Raw genomic sequence first — 21118 nt, 5'->3', positions numbered from 1 at the left:
TGATCCATGGAGAGCTGGTGCGGGTTTATGGAATGACCTCTCAATCAGCCAATCACAGTCGGTCCCCAGGACTCCAGTTGAGAACCAGTGCTTTATTATTGGCTGATTGAGAGGTCTTTCCAAAACCCACACCCACACCGGCCCTCCATGGATCTGGTTAGGAGATGGATGGATGGATGGATGTACTTAATTTATTGGGGGCGCAATATACTTAGCCTATTTACTTTCCGTTAAATTCGTTAAATTGGTTCTACAAATCTACCACAATTCTTCACTGTTTTATTGTGATTATTTTCTGATCTGATGGTGAACATAAATATATTAATAATCCGAATCATAAGCGAAAAGTGAGTGTTTATGCTGAGCCACTACCAATCAGACACCCTGTCCTGGAAGTGGGGAGGCTGTCTGTCTGTTTCTTCATGACAGACACGTGGGTACGATAGTTTTTTTTTCTTAATAGAATAAGGCAGTCCCTCTGTCACGCTGACCTTATTTTTCCTCGCAAAAGTGCCATCTACACGCAAATGTGGGCTGATTGCCTACTCCATCCTTTTATCGTTTTTTCATGTCCTTCAGGAGTGACATTTCTGCTGCCATGGAAACGCCGTTGGAGTCTTACGCCTTTTCTCAAACCGAGCAAGTGAGCCGCAGAACTGAACATTTCCTTATGTAACACTTTTCCCTAATGCTGGAGCGTGAAATCTGACCGAATTATATTCGGCGGCGTTGAAAATAAAGTCGATACTGTTGCGGAAAATATTTGAAAAGATTAATGTCGTGCATTTTAAATAAATTATTCTATCTAAATTGTCTTAAAATACCTGGCAATTCTTCTATTACTTGTAGGGACTAGTGTGCTAAGAACGAAACATGAACCTCGTAGTTAAATAAAAAATAACAGCATTACTAAAATGTTACTGAAATTGTGTAAAGGAATATACCTAATCTTGTCATAAGATGATGTTAATGTTGCGTTGGGGGTGGGCGCGACCGGGGCGGGGTTTTTACGTGAATCTCCGCCCTTTTATATTAAACCTTCAGTGAACCGGTTCTAAGTCAAACACGCTGGATCTACAGTGGTGCAGTTAAGGAAACGGTGCGGGAAAGGAGGTTTGCTTTGGACCAAAGAGTGTGTTCATTCTTTTTCGGTCGCCACAGGAATAAGAAGACAGCGGTCACGCAAACTGCGGTTGTCCTCATAAAGTGCGGCGGTCTGCATCTCGCCCCATTTCTTAGGCTGCCGATCCAACTGAAGGGGATGCGAATGGCAGACCGTCTGTGTTAGGGTCGTGAATGGAAAGCGCCTGCAAGCTGCACTGTAATATCACCATTCAGCGCGAAATCCTTGGTATTGTTACCGTGTGATTACCGGAGCGACTGTCCTTTGGAAGCGGAACAGCTGGGAATGGATGCCTTCTTTACTGAGGTCGAGTATGGTTTATATTTTATATATTTTTTATGCTGTGTACAGCAATCCGTGACAATCATGCATTCAAATTAAGAAGCACCAACTCAGTTCTAACACAAGTGGTTAACGATTTGCAGCTGGGTAACGGTTTGTACCGTGTATTCCGACGACTTGGGACTGAAAATTTAAGTATTGGTTGGTTATTATCACACACATTTTCGTGCTGCCTTCCGTTTTTAAGAAGTGAGAAAATCACACCTTGGGCGACAGTTGTCGTCTGTTTCTAACAGTCACCCGATCAGCTGGATTGGATCAACGCGTGTATATGAAAACGCTCCCGGCTTGCAGAAATATGCGCTATATCTGTCGTTTTGGGTGAGTGGGATTAGGGGGCATCAGCGATCCCATCCGTGCGCTATCTCTCCCGTAGCCCCCTGTAAGGCGTACGTTATGCATCGTGGCGTGGCCAGGTGATCTGGATTGCCCGCATAGTTGGTAGCATGCGGATCTCTGGGTGACAGGCTGTGGGATGCCAGCATCCGTGCTCGGGGATCTGCAAGTATGTATCACGCGTGTGCCCGCTTCGCAAGGGGCGCGCGCCTTATGCGAAGGACGCGGCTGCTTTCCTCCCAGCAAAATGTATGCAATCGTGTTTTATAATAAAAAAATCAACAGAGCACACATAGCCGCCCAAGGTGACTTTTTCTGGCGCCAAGTTTATAACATTTATGGTTAAGAATAGCCAGCGGCGATTAATATTTGCATTAGATTATTGCAAAAGCTGACAGTCATTCTTTACACGCAAATTAAACATTTTTTCCGGCATCAGCCGAGAATCTTGATGACACTGGTATGGGCCGTTTATTCCCCTAAGGAAAGGAGAGAAAACAAAGCCACACGTAGCCCCAGGTCATTATCTTACTGATTTTGCACACCAGGGATTGGGCCTCACCAGGCATCACACCAACATTATTTCGGCTTTGCTGCACAGATCCTAAAAATGACACACCTTGTTTGCCCACTATCCATGCAAGGGAACTTCATGATTCTGGCTGGTTGGGGCGGGTCCTGTCATGATGTCAGATGAAGATGCACCTTAACGTTCTGAGGCTCAAGTTCAAGATGGTTGTTCTCCTGAATGCAGCCCCCCCCTCCCCCCACGAGGGCGCTGCTGGGACCCTGTTTAATCACCTCCCTTACACACCCTCCGTTGCCTGGAGGGCTCTCTGCCACTGTCTGGGGAGGGCTGGGGGTAGGTGAGGAGTTGGTTAGGGTCAGTCTTCATACTACTCTCAAAATTAAACCCCCTAATTGGGGAAGCTTACATTGAACCATGTGTGATGTAAGATGTTTGGCAGTTTAAGAATTTACGTTATGGGCTATAATCCATTCACGTATAGCGAGCCTGCTGTGTATTCGTTTCTTTGGGTGAAAGTTATTTCACGCTGCTTTCAGAGAGCAGTGTGTAACTGTCAGTTCTTTGACTGGTCTGTGATCAGTGATACGTTTCCTCAGTTTTTATTAACATCCTCCTTGACAGAGCACCTGCTTGTCCAGCTCCCGCCCCTGGACACGGTGGGTATTCTGGGGTCCGCATTATGGCCATTGCTATGCTATGGTCGTTTCACGCCAGCATTGGTTTCCTGCCAGTACTGGTTTCCTGCCGTCGCTTCCCCGACACCTCCACGACCCACCTTGGTGACGGAGGTGCAGGGATTTGTATCTTGGCTGAGCTAATACACCCTAAAAAAACACCCCGTCTGCGCGATTGCGGAATGTCAGCCTGGAGGACAGCCTGCATGTTTCCCGTTCACCTGGGTCCTAGTGTCCACCCACGTAAACTCACTGCGTACGGATCCACTGGCCATCAGTGCCAGACGGGGCGTGGACGTTGAGGTGGCAATCGATCAATATGTTTTATTATCACTTTCACTCTCGGCAGTGCTATGCATTTCATTACGCTTCGTCTTTAATCAACTGCAAGGTATCTTAAGCAGAAAGAAAGGCATCTACACAGCTAATAGCATTTCTGGGAGAATCTTTAGAAGCTGTACATTTTAATGCCCATGCAGCAGACTTAATGAGGATTAAATTATATAATCTAAGTGACTGATGTTTCGGGGGCATATGTAAGCAGGTGGCGAGTTCACAGCTCGAGTGCATGTTCAGACATTATACTTCAGATGCATCTTCCAATGAAAGCAAAGCGGCAGTAAGACTGGATGCTCCGAGGAGGCAGTGACACTCAGAGGCAGGGTCACTGCTGGCGGAAACTAAAAGGAGTTTGTATCTTTCTGGTTCTCTGGCTTTTTTTAAGTTTGTCACCCAGTCCCATTGTCCCATGAGGACATCTGTGGTCGGGGAGGAACAGGGGGGGCTCCAGTCTGTGACCCTGGCAGGCGTCTGGTTTGGCAGCACCGGTCCAAAGCTGCATGGTTCTGAACAGAGAGAGGATGGCCGTTACATCGTACCCCGCCTCCCCAAACCCGCCCAGCCTTTTTCAGTGGCGAGGAGAAACAGCTTGCACTTTGTGTGGATGCCCGGAGTTGGACACACAGTGGGGACGGCAGGTGGGCCGGGGTGGGGGGCCGTAATGGGTTGGTGGGGACGGGGGAAGTGGCCGAGTCTTAATCCTACCTACACAGTCTCCGCATGTGGCCTTTGAAAGGCAGTTGTGAAATGATGTGAAACCACTGGAAAGCCACGCCCACCTCTGGAAAGCCACGCCCACCCAATCTCATCCGTTCATACAGACGTGGATGCCTATGATATCACCCTTTGATCGAGAGTCGCCTCCCCTAATCATGCTAGAAGGCTTGAGAACATATGGTGGGTGGGACTACTACATGCTGGCAATGACCAACATCTTAAACCGACGGCAACCAATAAAGTTCAAGGTCAAAGGTTAATTCCACCCTCCATGGGTTTCAAATCCTTGTTTTATTCTTTCAGACCTTGGCTCCATTTTCTGATCATTTGGGGGAGCAGACTGCTGGCATAGAAGAAGGTGCCCGCAGCCATGTGTCCGCACTGACTGGTCTGCTCCTACCCGTGTGGGCATTTTTCTGTCACAAGAGGGCAGCAGGCAGTTTAGGGCAAAGTCATAAGTTATGTTCACTCCAGCTGGTTGCCTGTTGCCTCTCCCCATCAGAGACACTGCTATTATATGCTTGGGCAGGCCGATTACACGGTGAAATCCAATTAAACCTTCCACATTGGTCTGTTTCACAGCTGTGGGGTAGATTTAGGATAGATTGTGGTCTCTCTACTGACCTCTATTATGCTTTATGCGCCTTGTGTTAGATGCTATTACACACGCTATAGCTTTGGAGTTCCCAGTCACAGGTTGGTAGTCAGTTTGATTCACTGCTTTGGTTTTTTACACTAGTCTTCCTTTTTTGGGGGTACACTCTTTGCCGTTTAATTAAAAATAGCTTAATTTGGCTGGAATGTGCGTGGGTGGCGTAGTGTCCTGCCCTCAAGTTGTCCTTGCTGATGTTGGGTTTCAGCCAAGGTGCAAATGAATAAACGGGATGTAAAACCAAGCAAGCCAAAGGCCATTGCAGTCACTCTCTTTGCCTCCACCTTGAACTTCATCTTTCCTCAAAACTGCAGTTGAAAAAAGTTAGCCGAATATAGCCGCTATTTGCTTCCCCTGCTTCCAGGGATCCCTGTTCTGGTACTTAGCATAGTTGTATGACTTTGTAACCACTTCTAGGAGCAAAGCGCTTTTAACATCCTCTGCTTGCTGGAATGATGTCAGTAAGGAGGAGCCTCTTTAGGTAGGTGATTGTCAGTAAGCTTCTGTCGGCAGGTAACCAGGATTAAGAAAATGAAGGGGAGGGAAGCTCACCCTGTCAGATGTGCGATGCCAGTCAACGCATTGGATGACATGGGCAACTGCCTAGAACACCAGTTTCTGAGGGGAAATTACATTTCCTTTGGACCTTTGAGCAAGGCCTTTAATCTGCCCGTAATGCTCTAGGGTGCCGGGTAAATGAGCTGATCCTCAAGCTGTATGTCTTGAAGGAGAGCATGATGGGATATATGCAAATAAGCATTCCAATGTACTTGTGCAAAAGGCAAATAAAGCATCGTTTATTCTCAGGTGTGTGGACTTCACTGTGTCTGGGGCCTCACTCTGTTGTCTGTGCTGACTTGCTGGGTGAATCAGCTCTGTGCTGGTCTCTGAGGACCTGCCTTCCCTTCCAAAGGTTGCTCGCCTCAGCTGGATTAAAGTAGCCCTTGGATGGTAGAGTGCTGCTTGCACCTCGATCAGCAGGCTGTGACCCCCCCCCCCCCCCAAGGAGAACAATGCAGTGCCTTCACATTTATGTTGTAGAGAGAAATGCAGCGACCCTAAGTGATACACAAACCATATGGATTCAGTCATCTTTAAGTTTAAATGCTTTTCGCCGGAACAGAAACCACTACTCCACCTGCTGCTCTGTATCCAGATTTCATGCCTTCTGGGACTTTTCCAGCTAATCCATCCAGAATAGCCGTTATTGTGTCCTGCTCCTGCGGCTCGGTGATTGATGGGCTCCTGGCTGAAGAGCGTGGGTTTGCACAGTGAAGAGTGAAGATAATCCTCTTCTCTACAGCACTCTGTCAGTGAGTTCCTGAGGGACGCAAAACCTCCCCAGTATCCCACGTTACCATATATGCGGTTTGGTCATTTGCCGAGAAGTGGCTTTAATTTCCACAGTGTCGAGTATAGACATCACCCTGCCAGACAACTCTGCCATTTCCCGCCATTTCTGATGGTCGATATTCTTTGATTAACTCAGAAACAGCACAGGAGGCCTGTCTTTGCTCACCTGCATTTATAGCTGATATTTGAGGTTTTATTTGCCTCTTTACCTGCCCAATCAATTTTTTTATTTCAATTGCGACCTTGGTTTCTAGTGATTATCAAAATTAATCGAGATAAAGCAATTATTGTGCCGCATTTTGTTTCACACTGATGCTCGGTTATAAGTCCAGCGTATAAATCCAGCCCCTTTTTATTTGTTTCTCAGTTGAATTATTATTAGAGTTCAAGTACATCCACTGTTTAAAACTCAAGAGTCCATGAGTAATCGTGTTAAATCACAATATCGACCAAAATAGTCATGATTATGATTTTTGATAATCGAGCAGCCCTAATGGGAGGTGCACAGACTAAACCACCATTCATAGCTGCATATCTAATGTGTGGTTAGCAAAGCATATGCTTGAAGCCCAAAGAATTTGTCCAGTACAGGGCACTCACACAGTGGGCAGTTTGAAGTTGCCAGCCCTCCCACGTCACATGTTTTTGGACTGCAGGACTCATAGGAGAGATACACACACAAGTCACAAACCTGGAGGAAGCGACAATAGCTTTATTCACTGAGCCCCCACCCAAACTCAGAAGCCCTTCTCAAAGTACAGACACAGGTCCCTCAACTTGTTGACTTTCACTAAAAAAGATTGCAGACGACCGATATGCGTCGCATGCATCCACCATCCCTTCAAACAACCTCAGTTCTTTTTCAGAGGTACAATTCCTCAGTTCCTGCTCGTGGGTGGGGCAGATGTCTACTCACAAATGGACTGCAGGTCCATTCGTCACCTAGAAGTGCCCCCCAACCTTTCACACAGTGAAAGATGGATTACCTGTACTGGCTTATTATTGAAGGCAGTGCAGTCACGTTTATTCGTTTCTGTGAGATGCCAAAAAATCTTGCTTGTCTCATCAAGATTTAGGCTCGGCTAGCCACTTTAGAGAGGGACAATAAATCATCTTGCGCTGTGTTAATGAGCTGGTGCCCAACAGGAATCCTGGATTCCTGCAGAGGGCTATGACCGCTGACTGTGTTCAGGAGGAGCCTTTGCACCATCAGGGGTTAGTTTATAAAAAACCCAGCCATTGGGAGTGCATGGCTGTTTCAGGCATGCCTGATTGTGCTTGGCACAGGACATTGTTTTTCTTGGGATAATAGACGATTCACCAGTAAATCACGACTGAACCTAGCATTAGCTTAGCGGACGTCTGGAGTTTGTGCTGTTGTCGTTTATGAAGGGTGTAGCGCTAAAAGGGCGACGTTTGTGAATCCCACTATTTAGAGGAAAGGGACAGACCTCACAGGGTGAACAATGGGAGGTGCCAGGCAACCAGTGTCCATATTTTCTTTTATATCTTTGGGTTGAAATGACAGCAACATGTTAGCATGTGTGCAACAGGAAGTGGGGCTGAAAGATGTCTGTTTGTGAGGCTAAAATGCTGTTGATGGAACCTCAAAAGTCTGTGTTTCACTTCAAAAAGCAGAGCGTCTGCTTTAGGCAGATGGGGAGAGCTCACCTTGGGTCCTCTTTTATTTGGCCTGCTTAGCACACAACTTCTTTTGTGTGTGAATAATTGATTTGAACAAATCACTTCAGGGAGGTTTGTATTCCGAAGGAACTCAGTCCGGATGTTTCACCCGATGTTGTTTCTTTGGGTCAACTTTCTTTTTCTTTCTAAAACAGATGAGGACAGTTATTTTGTACTTATCCTTCCAGTAAAGAGTGAAACTCTCTGGGAACCTCGTTGGTACCATTTCAGTTATTTTATGTGAGAAACTATCCCTGTTGGCCAACTCTGTGGGGCCATCTGTAGCTAGTTGGATGAGCGCCTGGTGCACGAGTCGGAGAGATGGCTTTGAAAACGACATCGGAACTGTTTGGGAAGATGATGAGCGGAAGCAAAGATGTTAGTGAGCCCCCAACACAAAGCAGGTGACAGAATTGGGTTATGGGAGACATTTTGAGGTACGATTGTTCTGGTGTTAGTGGCATAGTAGGTAGTACTGATGCTGGGAGATATTTAAGTCTTGAAGATATGAAAGGCAGTGACATAAAAAGCATGAACTTGCAGAATGTTCCCCTGCTCTTACTGCGCAACTGCAAGGTGAAGGAAGTAGGTGTTTTTTCTAGAGAATTCTTGCTGTGTTGCTGAGCACTACTGGGATGCCGTGGTTCGGGAGATTTCTAACTGAATTGGAGCAAGAGCTCATATACAGAGCTGGACTCGAGGTTCTGTGTTTAAATTACTGGCGGCGAATTTGTGTGAAAGACTGGGGCCGTGAGAATCTGGTAAAGCTCTTAGTGCACAACGCTTAGGTCAGCGATTGTCACGCTCCTCAGGGAGAGGAACAGGGATTTTTGACAGTTACGTAGATTGGATCCGGTGATGTAAATATTCAGTGGAGCCATAAGAAGGTTCTGTGAATTTAGGGACTTGTGCTTTTTTCCTGAAGCTGACGGCACTTTTCTCAAAGGAGCATGATTCATATTCCACTGCATAGTAAGTCTGTGGTTTAAAGGCATTAAAGGGGAGTCTTATGAGGAAATTTCGGCTGATATATTTGTGGCTAATGTTACCGGTAGCGATATTCGGCAGCGTGGCCGGCATGGTGGTGCAGTGGTTAGCACTGTATGGGCCGGCATGGTGGTGCAGTGGTTAGCACTGTTGCCTCACACCTCTGGGACCCAGGTTCGAGTCTCCGCCTGGGTCACATGTGTGTGGAGTTGGCATGTTCTCCCCATGTTGTCGTGGGGTTTCCTCCGGATACCCCCCAAAGTCCAAAGACATGCTGAGGCTAATTGGAGTTGCTAGATTGCCCGTAGGAGTGCATGTGTGAGTGTGCCCTGCGATGGGCTGGCCCCCCATCATGGGTTGTTCCCTGCCCCGTGCCCATTGCTTCCGGGATAGGCTCCGGACCCCCCGCGACCCAGTAGGATATGCGGTTTGGAAAATGGATGGATGGATGGATGGATATTCGGTGAAGCTCACCGATCGGCATCGAGCGGCTTTGCAGGCGGTGAAACGTGCTGATTGCTGGAATGATAATACGTTGTTTTTTATTCCCTGTGGAAAATGAAAGATCGATCTGCAGGCCAGATTTCAGAATGAAATAAAAACGTCGCGGACATGTAAAGCCATCTTGTGGGCCGTATCTAGCTTGCAGGCTGGTACTCTGAGACCTCGTTTAAGTGGTGAAAGACCACAGCAACATCCCTGGTCCTCCGCTATGGAAAATACCTACACAGCTTATTTTCTGCAGAGGGGGGGTCAGAGTGCATCATTGTCAAAAATACTAACCAGTAAAGTCATTTTCAGAGTTTTCCAGAGGTGTCATAATCCCTGGCTTTCCACACCTCTCAGTAACAATGATCTAATCCTGATGATTGACCAGCTCCTGCGTATCCAGACCCTTCTGTGTAATGAGGAGGTACAGGACGATGTAGCCCTATGACCCTCATCGGAAAGGCCCTTTGTTGAAATTGGATGGTGCCGAAAACACAAATTGCGGCCTTTAGCGACATTAAAATAAACATCTGCATGCACGCATTGCAAGAGTGGGATCTGCAGTGGCGCATGCTTTCCGTTCATGGCGAGAAATGGTCTAATTGCAAGTTACTCTAATGACATATTTGAAAGTAATGACACAAGGTTGCCTGTATGCATTACAGCAATGAGATTCATCTTAAAAAAATACACGTGCTCATTATAATTGCGGGACCATGGATAATCTGTCAGTTTCGTTAAGATCTCATTTGCTCTGAATACCTGTGATTTTTCACATGCTTTCCTGTTTCCATGGTAGCAACAGCAACAGACCCATTTATCTGGTGGTGTCACTGACGGATTATTGTTGGTTCCGTTCTGAAGCCTCTTTTTTCCCCTTATTTGCTGTGGGTAACTACAGCTCCTCGGCCAAATGCACGGAGCATTAAAATATCACCTGCTCTGTTTATGTTCTGGTGCTGGTCCTTACTCTCCATCCCTGCATCCATCCATCTCCTAGCCGCTTCTCCCGGTCATGGGGGTGGAAGGGGGGGGGGTGGTCTGGAGCCTGTGTGACGCAGCATAGGGCACAGGGTTGGGATGCCTGGACTAATTTTTGTCTCAGTATGGATCTTTGTCTCACTCTTTAAGCAGAATATAAAGGTGTTATTCACCCTGCTGTCTATTCAGTAATACAAATGATAATTATTTAATTTTTGTGGCTAATGCACTTAGTGCTTTTGCGATTCATTTTCTGGCATGTGCTTCCAGGCTAATTCCAGTTGTGAATAATTTCCAGCACAGGTGTTCTGACGGGGGAGGCTTGTGGGGTTTACTCGGATAAGACCCTGTACCTCTGTTCTGAAAGATCACCATTTGGAATCCCGTGCTTGTCAAAATAGGACTTCACATTGCCTTTGGGCCCTTGAGCAAGGCCCTTAACCCCCCCCCCCCCACTCCCTCTCCCCCAGGAGCACTAGATAAATAGCTGACCCTGCACTCGCACCCCAAGCTTCACTCTCACCTGAACATCTCAAGGTAGAGAAGATGGGATATGGAAGAACACAAGCATTCCAGTGTGCAAAGTTACATTCCTTGACATGAATCGGAATTCATGGAAAACTGCTGAGTGAAAGATTTTAATTTAATTTAAATGTCATTTAAATGTCAGTGTATTAATGTTGGTGTGAAAAGTGGGGGTGGCATGGTGGTGCATTGGCTAGCACTCCTGCCTTGTTCCTCTGGGACATGGGTTCAGGTCTCCGGCTAGGTTCCGTGTGTGTGGAGTTTGCATGTTCTCCTCGTGGGTTGTTCTCTGCCTTGTGCCTGTAGCCTCCAGCATAGGCTGTGGACCTCCTGTGACCCTGAATGAGGCAAGATGTTTCAGAAAATGGATGGTTTTAAAAGCAGAGCATGCTAATTACTGGAGGACATAGGGTGATTAGAAAAACCTCATTGTAAACATCACTTGATGGGCAAGTGAAGTCTTTTACAAAACCCAGTCGGGGCATGTCCCTGTAGTCCAGTGGATAAATCCAGTGGGCTTCAAGCTCTGTTCTGGATTTCTGCTGGTCAGGTAGGACTCTGTCATTGTTTACTTTCTGTCTCGGACTCAGTTGAAACTGTTGTAGTGAGTAGTGTCTGCGAGTTTCAGTTAGTTTCTGGTAATCAATTTACAATAGGATTTTCCGAACTTAGCAACACCGACGCGTCTTCATTGATACTTTGTCTGGTCCTTTTAATGTGTGCCTGGGGGGGTTGGTCTGGTACTCGAACGTGACACTGGGACAGTGTTCTTAGCCTTTGGGTGCCTGCGATGGTATGGCTGATTGTACCTGTTTCTGATTGTTTAAAATCTGCCTGCAAAATTGTGTTACAGAGAATTGGCTGGAGAGATGCTGTCGTTGAGCAGTAAATGGATCCAATCCTGTAGGATTTTGCTTTATAAATTTCACTGCCAGCCATGGAGCTCAGTGTAATTACAGTACCACTGGGCTGGGCCGTTCCCCTGGGATCTGTAGTGTGGAATGATTAGCGGTCATTCCATTTTGTGGAAAAAAAATGTATTATTTAGTGAGGTTTTTGAAGTTGGGACCGTGAGTGTAGATTGCTTCCCAGATGCTCAAAGCGTCTCTGTGTTTCAGGAACTGATGTGTCCATCTGCATTTAGCCCGTGTCATTTAACAGGCACTTACCCATAGTGCCTTCAAAGTCTATGTATTCGTACAGATGGACATTTTATTGCCTGCAGTTCGACTTTAGTCTCGGGCCCAAGGGTGCAGCACCAGATCCCTCCCATGCAACTTGAACCAAAATCATTTTTAGTTCCAGCTACTGAAGCTGTTGTCCTGAGCAGCTTGCATGACCAGAAGCATCAGAAAATGTGAGTGCACTTTAGTTTCAACTGACACCTCCCCGCCCTGCCCCCCATCCCCCCCCTGCCCCTCATCCCCCCCCTGCCCCCTCGAGGTCGGCCTGTGCTGCTGGATGGTGCATTTCTCTTTCCGGGGCTTTCTAGCCCTTATTCTGCTGAGGTTCGCTTGTAGACTTTAGCGCGCCTGCCAGATCATTTCCACAGCTAGGCTTTGTTGACGGCCATCTGGTAGCCACTCTGAAGAAAAGGTCACAGTAACCAGGCTGAGATGGGGACTGTGAGTTATGGCCTCGCTGCCTGTGGGACTCTGTGTGATTCTGTCTAAGCCGCGGTTTAATTTGCACATTCAGATGTGTGGCTCTGATGTTATTGACCTCTGTGGAGATTTAGAAACCTGCAAGTCATAATATATCCAGGCAGGGGGAATTTATTTAATGAGTGCTGGTGTGTGCGTGTGTGTGGGTTATGGATACATTACATTGTGGGGAAAAAAATGTCCCCTCGATATGATAAAATCTGTTATTTTGACGTTTGATTGTGACTGCAATCAGAAACCTAAAAATGGAAAAGGTTAGGGTTGGGTTAGGGTTAGAGTTAGGGTTAGGGTTAGGGTTGGGTTAGGGTTGTCATTGCCAAGATTAGGGTTTTTCTCATAGAAATGGATGGTGTGTGTATGTGTGTGGGGGGGGGCTTGCATAGATTACATTTGAGTACCAAATTGTACCCAAAGTGTAGTAAAACCTGAAATTCCCTATGTGGATAACCTCAGTTTTATAAAAATCTGTGAATGCAATAGAAAATGCCAAAAGTCTTGTATTTGGGTTGGTTACTTATGGTTAAGGTTAGGGCTGGGTAGGGGTTAAGGGTGTTGTGACTGGGATTAGGGTTTTTCCCATAGAAATGAATGGATGGGCCCCATTTAGATGGGTACACCAACATGTATTATGTGTGGGTGTGTGTGTCAGTAGGCAGAATGGTCCCGTGCTCAGTTCGTGTGCGACATCACTGACATACCCCCCCCCCCCAGGCTGTACCTCTCAGGACTGAGAGGTGGGCTAATGCGTTTCTCAGGAGTGACATGTCCGCCATCTTCCTTTGTTTTGTTTTTTAATTGTTCTTGTGCGCCCGGGGTATTTCACTCCCCCCCTGGGATTGCCGTCCATTAGCTAATATCTCACCATGGTTTCCTCCATCACTAATTCATCCATGTATCCGCCAAAATGCCCAGCAATCATGTGACAAGATGACTCCACCTAACAACGGACATACACACCGCAGGGGGTGTATCACCACTGCGTTGCTGCTGTGTCCAGTAGCTAATATGCTACAATCATGTACATTTCATAGCTGCATTCAGTCAGCTGCAGAACCGCCCCAGTGACCCTAATCTGGGGCTTTTGGGTTACTGCATCCTCAGAAAATGAGTGAGCAGTGGGATGTTCCCAGTGCCACGCAGAGCACAGTTAGGTGGCGAGCTAGCCGACGGGGGGAAATGAGGGGAAATGAGTTTACTGACGGCTTGTTATGGGGGTCATGATCTGGTGTAGGGATGAACTGACCTCCAATGCATCAAATATTCAGCAACCTATAGGGAGAAGGGAAATTTATTTGAAAAGGAGGAAATGAAATCTGGACTGACCAGGCCTTTCTGCTGAATTACACTCACCTGTACTTAAACAAATCATTTAAACAGGTACACTCTCTAGGCGTTCAGAAACCAACAATCTGACAACGAGAAATGACGTCAGTGAGAAGTTGACATGCCTTATGTGCCGTCCGCACAAGGACATTGGAATGCTTCTTGTTTGAAATCCTATCACGCTCCGCTTTGAGACACACACACACACACACACACACACACACACACACACATAGGGTTGAGAATGAAGCTTGGGGTCTGAGAATAGGGTCAGGCCACTTATCCATCACCTGGAGAATTTCAGAGGATTTGTTTCATGCTTAAGGGCCCAACAAGGACGTGAACCAGCGACCTTCTGATCAGAGGCACAGAGGAGTTACCAAGCTTGCCAAGTCACACACCCTTGGAGACTGCAGTTAGCCAGTATGGATGGCAGTTTCCTTGACCTCATACCACCTGTGCTTGGTCTGGAGTAACATAAGATAACAGGCAACTGCTCAGACGTCGCCTCTGGTGAAAACAGCATCGGAGAACTTAGTAGCATAGCATGACGGCCATCAGAGGAATGGTATGCCGCCGGGTGAAATTTCGTGTTGTAGAGCTGTATATGGGGATTGGATTTCAAAGCTGGCGGTGTTTGTGGGTCAGACACAAGGGAACCAGCCCACACCTGGACGGCACTGAAATCGGGGTCACTGTGGTCGTGACCCGGCCTCAGCTACGCTACACCACAGCAGGTCCGCCTGGCCTTACCTCCCTCAACCAAGCTGCCTCCTGCTGCCGAGAGATGGGATCACTGGGGCTTTGATCTTCAGCCTCTCTATCAACATGACTCGACTGGTCCCCTGCCCTCCAAGGTCTCTCCAGATGTTTATCATATTCAGAAGACTCAGGATTAGTTGTGATACCTCCCACACCCTGCCTGAATGGTAATCTGTGGTGTTCTGGGTCCTGGGGTCAACAACCTTTTTTTACAGTTAGGGCTACTTCCACAAAGGAAATACCCCGGGTAACTGCCAGTGAAGGGGGGGGGGGGGTGTGGGGGTGGCTGGGGACAGTAAAATTAATTATTCTTTCATGTCCACTGTACAGCATGTTATAACCGTAGGGTCGAAGTGAAATCCACGTTAATACAGAATATAGAAAAAAAAATTAAATACTCCTGATTCCTCTTAAGTGGGCTACTAATCCGCTGTCGTGAGACATTCCACATGAGGCGTATCGATTTCAGAAAGGAAGATAACAGACAGCCGGGATGGGGTGGGATGCTGGCTAGGCTTGGGTGGTATGGTAATATTATGGTAGTACCGTGGTTTTTTCATTCAATTCATCTCCCTCCCCTTCGGTAAATTTTTTTGGGAAAATTATGGAATAATTAGCAAAAAAAGCAATAATAATGTTGCTTTTGAAAAAACCCGGACTGCGTTAAAATGTCTGGAAGGTATGACACTATTAAAAACTGGGTGTTGTTCAGACCTAGTGCTGGAAGGGTGGGTGGGTACTGCTGTGCCAAGGGAAGTATTTGCTGATGGGGTGGGGTTGTGGAGAGGGAACTTCTTGCTGGGTAATTTTAGCGCCGCTGAATATCAGAACAACAGATTTCTGGGACATTGCGCATCATTTGTGGTTGTCAGGGAGCCACTGACAATTTGAGACCCCTGGAAATTTTGGGAGAGACGATGTATCTGTAATACTTTTCAGTGTCGAATGTAATCCAAGCAAAAAAAAAAAAAAAATGTAACGCGTTCTAACACAACGTCCGTGTGCTAAGATAGCTAGTGACATGAGAATGCAGAGTGAAGCGTGCAGAGCGGAGCGGTAGCGTGAAGGGGACGGTCTGACTGGCTGGCAACCACCCCTGCAGTCCTGGAGGACGTCCCTCTATTTCTGATTGCGTGGGAGAACTCGGGGTGGGGGGGGGATTCTGTTCGTCGGTGGGTGTGGCCTGATGCGAGCAGGGGTGCGTGGGAATGATGTCATAGTGGTAACTATGGTAACATTCTCATACAGCATAATGCTGAGTCTGGTGTGTAATGCACGCGGTAAATAATCCTTGCTGGGAGGGCTTTAGCTTTTAGCTGAAAATAATAAGGCAACGGATAAAATAGCTGCCAGTGACATGAGCTTGTAAGCGAAATCGTTACTGGTCGTAGGATAATGTGGGCCCATGAGATGGATTCCTCAACCCAAATGCTTGTCCAAGCATAACAGGTCTACAACGTGTTATTGTTGGAGTTGAATCAGAAGGGCTGTTCTTTATAATACCACTACTCCTGGAGGGGTGACATTGGTGATCATCGGTGTTTGAGTTCTTTGCATAGTCATTGTAATGTGATTAGCCTTGGGTGCCTTAGCCGCAGACAGAGTTCAGGAATCTGTGAAAACGGAGCAGGGAAAGTTGACGGCACAGCAATCCAGGACTCGGCCCCCTCACGTCGGACAATCCCGGGTCCGTCCTTCGGCTGCTGCCGGTCGGTATTTCCAGCGTTGAGTCCCAAAGCCCGAGAGCGTGGAGATGGGTCACCGGTCTAATTGGATCAAGTAATGCGATGACAGACTCCGTCGATTAGCTTCCGCTTGTTCAGGGCGTTTCGAAGGCTCAAGTGGCCCCGGGGACAGAGAGGGCAGTGCTGAAAGGACACCTGAATATTTAGGAGAGGTATTTTTTAGCAAGGTGATGGTAATTCAAGACAGGTTCTGCAGCTTCAGAGAGCTGCTTTCTGGGTGAGCCTGAGTCTGCCACGTAGTGTCAGTTGCCAGGAAACGCTCTTCAGATATCCTCAGTCCTTTTATTTCACGCAAGGTCCTTTCTGAACGGATCACCTTCAGCCGGCTTTGACGGCGACTCCCCCAGAGCAGGCATGCTCGTGGAAGCCATTATTTCCAGGGTAGCCCCTACTCTCCGTCCCCCAGAACACAGGGGACAGGAACAAGGACCTGGTCCCTTGGGGCGGAAGAGCACAGGTCAGATGTCACATTTAGTGACAGGGAACCCTGGAGGTGGCAGCTCAAGGCACTTTTTGAGCAATAGAGACGGGGGTGATTTTAACGTAGTTATCTCTTCGTAGCATGGCAGCGTCGGATCTGCTTGAGGGTTTAAGGAGGTTGGGGGTGTAGTCATGGGTGAGGGCTTTCATCTCCCAGCAGGCCTCAGCTTTTCCTTCCCACAATCCCCTGCAGCCGCTGGTTGAACTTATGGGCCTCAAAAAACCCCACAGAAGAAGCATGCAAACTCGCTGTTAAAATTAGTTTCCTGAACCCCCCCCCTGCCCACCCCTCACTATCACCTCCACTGCCTACATGTTCCACTTCCTTATTCTGCACAGCTTCAGATGCTGGCTGTGTGGATCTTGGTTCCCTCTCTGTTATTCTATGTATGGAATTTTGCCAGAGATATCTCCAATGGGCCATGTGAGATGGAACTGCAGGGCTTGCAAATCGCAACTAACCCATGTGTCCATGTGTAGAGGTGAAGGCCACATCTTTGTCACCACACCAGTAAAGCAAGGGGCTACGGCTAAGATTTACTTTGTCTTAGCTGATGACTTATAACCTTTTTACTGGCTAAGAAATTGAAACTAGGCTACCTGCCATTACATTCTGTGAAATGCTCACCTTTAATTTAGGTCGCCTCAAATCCAAAACCAGAGGATCTGCCGCTATCTTATTACAGTAACTGAGACTGGGCAAGTACAGGTTTGAGGCTAATTTTAATTAACCACCAAACCCGCAAACACCCAAAACTCCCTCTTGGGGAAGCATCCCAGATGTTCTGCCCTGAGTACATCTCAAGATCTCAAGAAGGGCACGTGGTGCTTTAGAAACCCTTATGCAAATAGAGGGATTTGAACCTGCAACCTTCTGGCCACAATGGTTTTTAACCTCCACAGAGTCCTAACTAGACAATTGTCACATTCTCATCTGCTTTATCATGACTTACTGATTCAGTCATTCAAAATCTCCTCTGCCAAATTCCTTCCTTGTGCCAATCAGCTGTATGACTGATGATGCAATTGTGAGTTTAAAGTTAGCTTGATAGCACCAGCAAGCGTTCGCATTAATAAAATACGTTTCTAAATCCTGCCGGAATGTGGATCTTCTCAGGGAAGCCATGCAGTTCCTTATTTGAACTGTTTCTTCAGCAGATTCTGGCCCAACTTAACACACTGTGGTAACAACAGCTCACATAATGTCTGAAACACTTCAGCAGAAGCTGGTCTGAAATGGTAACTTCCTGTCCTGAGTCAGACCAACTCAGGAAGTCTAAGCAGAATGTGCCTGAACCTGAAAGAGCATTTTGTCACTGTTTCCGACCAAAAAACCAAAAGTCTAGTGGATTTGTTGCGTGTCTCTTCACATGACGTCGACAGTCAATATTCCTTCTTCAACACTCAGTTCTGATGCTGCCGAATGACTTCGGCGGGGGGGGGGGGTGTTCTGTGAGTTGAGTATTTATGCTTTTCTGGCACCAGCTGAGGTCCCAGGATCCATGAAGGGCAAATTCGGAATTATGATCACTGTACACACTGTCTGCTTGCATTACAGTGACATGCGGGGATGGCCTTGAGTTGGCAAGGAGAGGGAAACCTTGTGTTTTCACTAAGAGCGGCAGGGAGATGGATCAGACCTGCTCTGATCTCACCCTCATGTGCGAATCGTTGCTTCACTTCGCCACCTTTCCATTCTGCTGCAGCCTGATTAGCCCACGGGAAGCGGGGACTCGCTACAGCGGTTCTTGGGGGTGGATCACACTTCAAAGTGAGCCCTCTTAAAGAAATGAAGGCACTGGGTTTCGGCCCCCCACTACAGCTCTGAAGCACTGCCCACCCCACCGCTGTAACGCTAGAAAAATATTCAACCCCGATGACCATGTGCCCAAGCCTCCAATAGAGAAACCCGTCGGCAGGAATGATGGATGAGATATCATTTGACTGTCTGGTTTTTCATCTTTACTGATGTGTTAAGCGAACTACAGAATATAGCTTGTAGTGTTTGCCATACCCCTCCCCATGGCTCCCCAAGCCGTTTAATACTTAATGAGGATCATTCTCCATGAGCTCTGACCTTGCATTGGGTTTCCTCATCATATTGATCCCCCTCATTCTAATGTTCTTAGTGGGTGAAAAATTTGGGCTAACATTTTCGCTATCCAGCTATGGGGGGATGGGAGGTTGCCAAATGTAGCGGATGGCCCAAGTCATGCCTCACTCGCGGCAGCTAGGTGGCATCGGCGAGCCCCATTAAGAATCAGCCACTGATTTCTGTTGTTCTTCTATAGCGGTGAAGCACAGCAGTTTGTTGTCATGCAGTCGCACAGCATTTATAATACCAGATAGCAACAGGACAGGAAACAGGAGCCACAACGGTAGTTACAAGCAGCGGTAGATTAATGAGTTCAGGGGTATTCAGGCTCATAACTCAGCGATCAGGCCAGTAAAATTGATTATATATAAGAAATAGTCTGTGGACACACACACACCAAAAAATACAGAATGGTATAAATCCTCCCAAAAAATGGTGCATGTAGAACTGGTCTCCCCATTCAGTTTTAACCAATCACCAACTCCAAACAAATAAACAACCAATAAAGGATCACTTAAAATAATAATAATAATAATAATAAAAACGAAACTAGAGGGCCAATGTGGGCCCCCTGATCACTGTGGCCCCTAGGCCGCAGCCCAGGCAGCAAGCCTGTTCATTAATCACTGGTCCCTCTGCCTCTTTGCTGCAGGGAGCTCGCGTCTGGGTGAGGGACAAGGATCAGCTCCTGGCCTCCACGGTCAATTCCTGTGACGATGGCTCGCTCGTCCTCACCACGGACTACGGGGAGGTAAGATCTCGCGTCTTCCTTGCTCTCCACAGCCGTCAGATATTTCCTGTCAATTGTTGACAGCCAGGGGTTTTCATATGATATGCAAATGAGTTTTCCAGGAAGGAGTCGATCTGACACAATGATAGGGCCACGGATAGCAGGAGTCCGGATGGTCAGCAAGGCCAGGGAGGTGCATGTGTAGCATTAGCTGTTGGGTTTGTACTGTAATTGTGTGTCTGTATGGGTGAATACAGTCTCCTCTTTCTTTTACCCACCCTTGCCGCCCCGGGACAGACGGACCCCAGGAGAAGCACAGAACCAGAGTCTTGAATGAACCAAATGCTGTGGTCTTGCTTATCTATCTGACATTGAGCGAGACCTTTGTGTCTGGAGGGAATCCCGAGCCAAGCACACAGGCAGGGGGACAAAGGCAGCCATGGGAGAGAGGAAACAGAGGGACATAGAGTGAGGGAGAAAGGGGGGAAAATAGAGGGAAAGAGACTGAGAGATAAAGAGAGAGGGAGAAGAGAAAATAGGAGCGAGGAAGGAGAGAAAAAAGGGACACATTTTTTATCCTGTAAATCGATCAAAAGAGCAACAAAAAAAAAAAACATCCTCCTGAGAGATGCCTGTCGCGTTGCCAAGTGATTTTTAAAAACTGAAGCGGTCGGAAATGACTTTCTTGTCAAGATTTGCTTTGATATTTGAAACTGCAGAGAGTCTAACTGTAACTCTAGGATTCAAAGGACTGTCTTTGGAAGCTGATGCACAGCACTGACAGATTTTCGCCGGTTGCTTTTATTTCCATTTTGATCGCCGTCGCACTTGCATCAGGCTAATGACTTTCTGCTAATGATGAGAGTGCTGTCTTACGTGACGAGTTGTGTCATGGGGGGTCTGTCACAAGAGTTAGGTGGCATTTTAAAGGGACTAAAAGATATTTATTTAAAAATCTTCTAACAATAACTGGAGAGGAGCACCTTTGGTCCTCAAAGTATAAGCAGGTCTCCGCAAAGGTGATTCCTGTGATCGTGGAGAGGGCGTCAGAGATGTGCTTTATGTAGCTATATTATATGTTCATCTGTCCATTTTTATGCTTTTTAAACCCCTAGTAACTATTACCAAAGGATACTTCATACATCTGGTTATCAGTTACCATGGAAACACATAAAATGATTAAAACTAAACAGCTCATCATTCAGTAGTGTATCTTCTTGTTCCGGCATCGATCACAGCACCGCATTCCTGCATCTCTATCTCACTGTCTGTCGAATGCCGTTATGTCTGTCGTGTGCCCAGGTGTTTAAACCGTGTGATCTGAGCCCCTTACACATTTGTAGAGCTTTCTGTGGAATTACCCCCCGCCTCCACGTCTGTTCACGGACATTTATTGGCTGAGATATATGGCCCCTAGACCTTTAAACGGTGGCATTGGACTTGGTGCAGGGCCATATCTTACTCAAGACAACTGCGTACCGCACCTGCCCCCTGCCGTGTCTGGACCATTTGGCCTAAAACTCCTCCATCCCGTATCGCTTTCTCACACTCAGTTGGTCGTTCTGCTTCCTCAGAGTGCTTTCGTTCTC

The 21118-nt window shown here is 47.1% G+C and overlaps 1 protein-coding gene across 1 annotated transcript in view; it reads left to right on the top strand.

The window, feature by feature from the left end:
• The first annotated feature begins 1043 nt into the window (after positions 1-1043).
• Positions 1044-21118, top strand: part of myo10l1 (myosin X, like 1) — a 73618-nt gene continuing 53543 nt past the window's right edge. Inside the window, exons 1-2 of the mRNA XM_049001882.1 lie at positions 1044-1429; positions 19452-19550. Coding sequence (XP_048857839.1) covers positions 1409-1429; positions 19452-19550 — 120 coding nt within the window. The 5' untranslated portion in view covers positions 1044-1408. The remainder of the gene's footprint in view (positions 1430-19451; positions 19551-21118) is intronic.

Source organism: Brienomyrus brachyistius, unplaced genomic scaffold (assembly GCF_023856365.1).
Source record: "Brienomyrus brachyistius isolate T26 unplaced genomic scaffold, BBRACH_0.4 scaffold62, whole genome shotgun sequence".
Classification (NCBI taxonomy): domain Eukaryota; kingdom Metazoa; phylum Chordata; class Actinopteri; order Osteoglossiformes; family Mormyridae; genus Brienomyrus; species Brienomyrus brachyistius.
The sequence above is the reverse complement of the archived record's forward strand: the minus strand, read 5'-3'. Positions and strand labels throughout refer to the sequence as shown.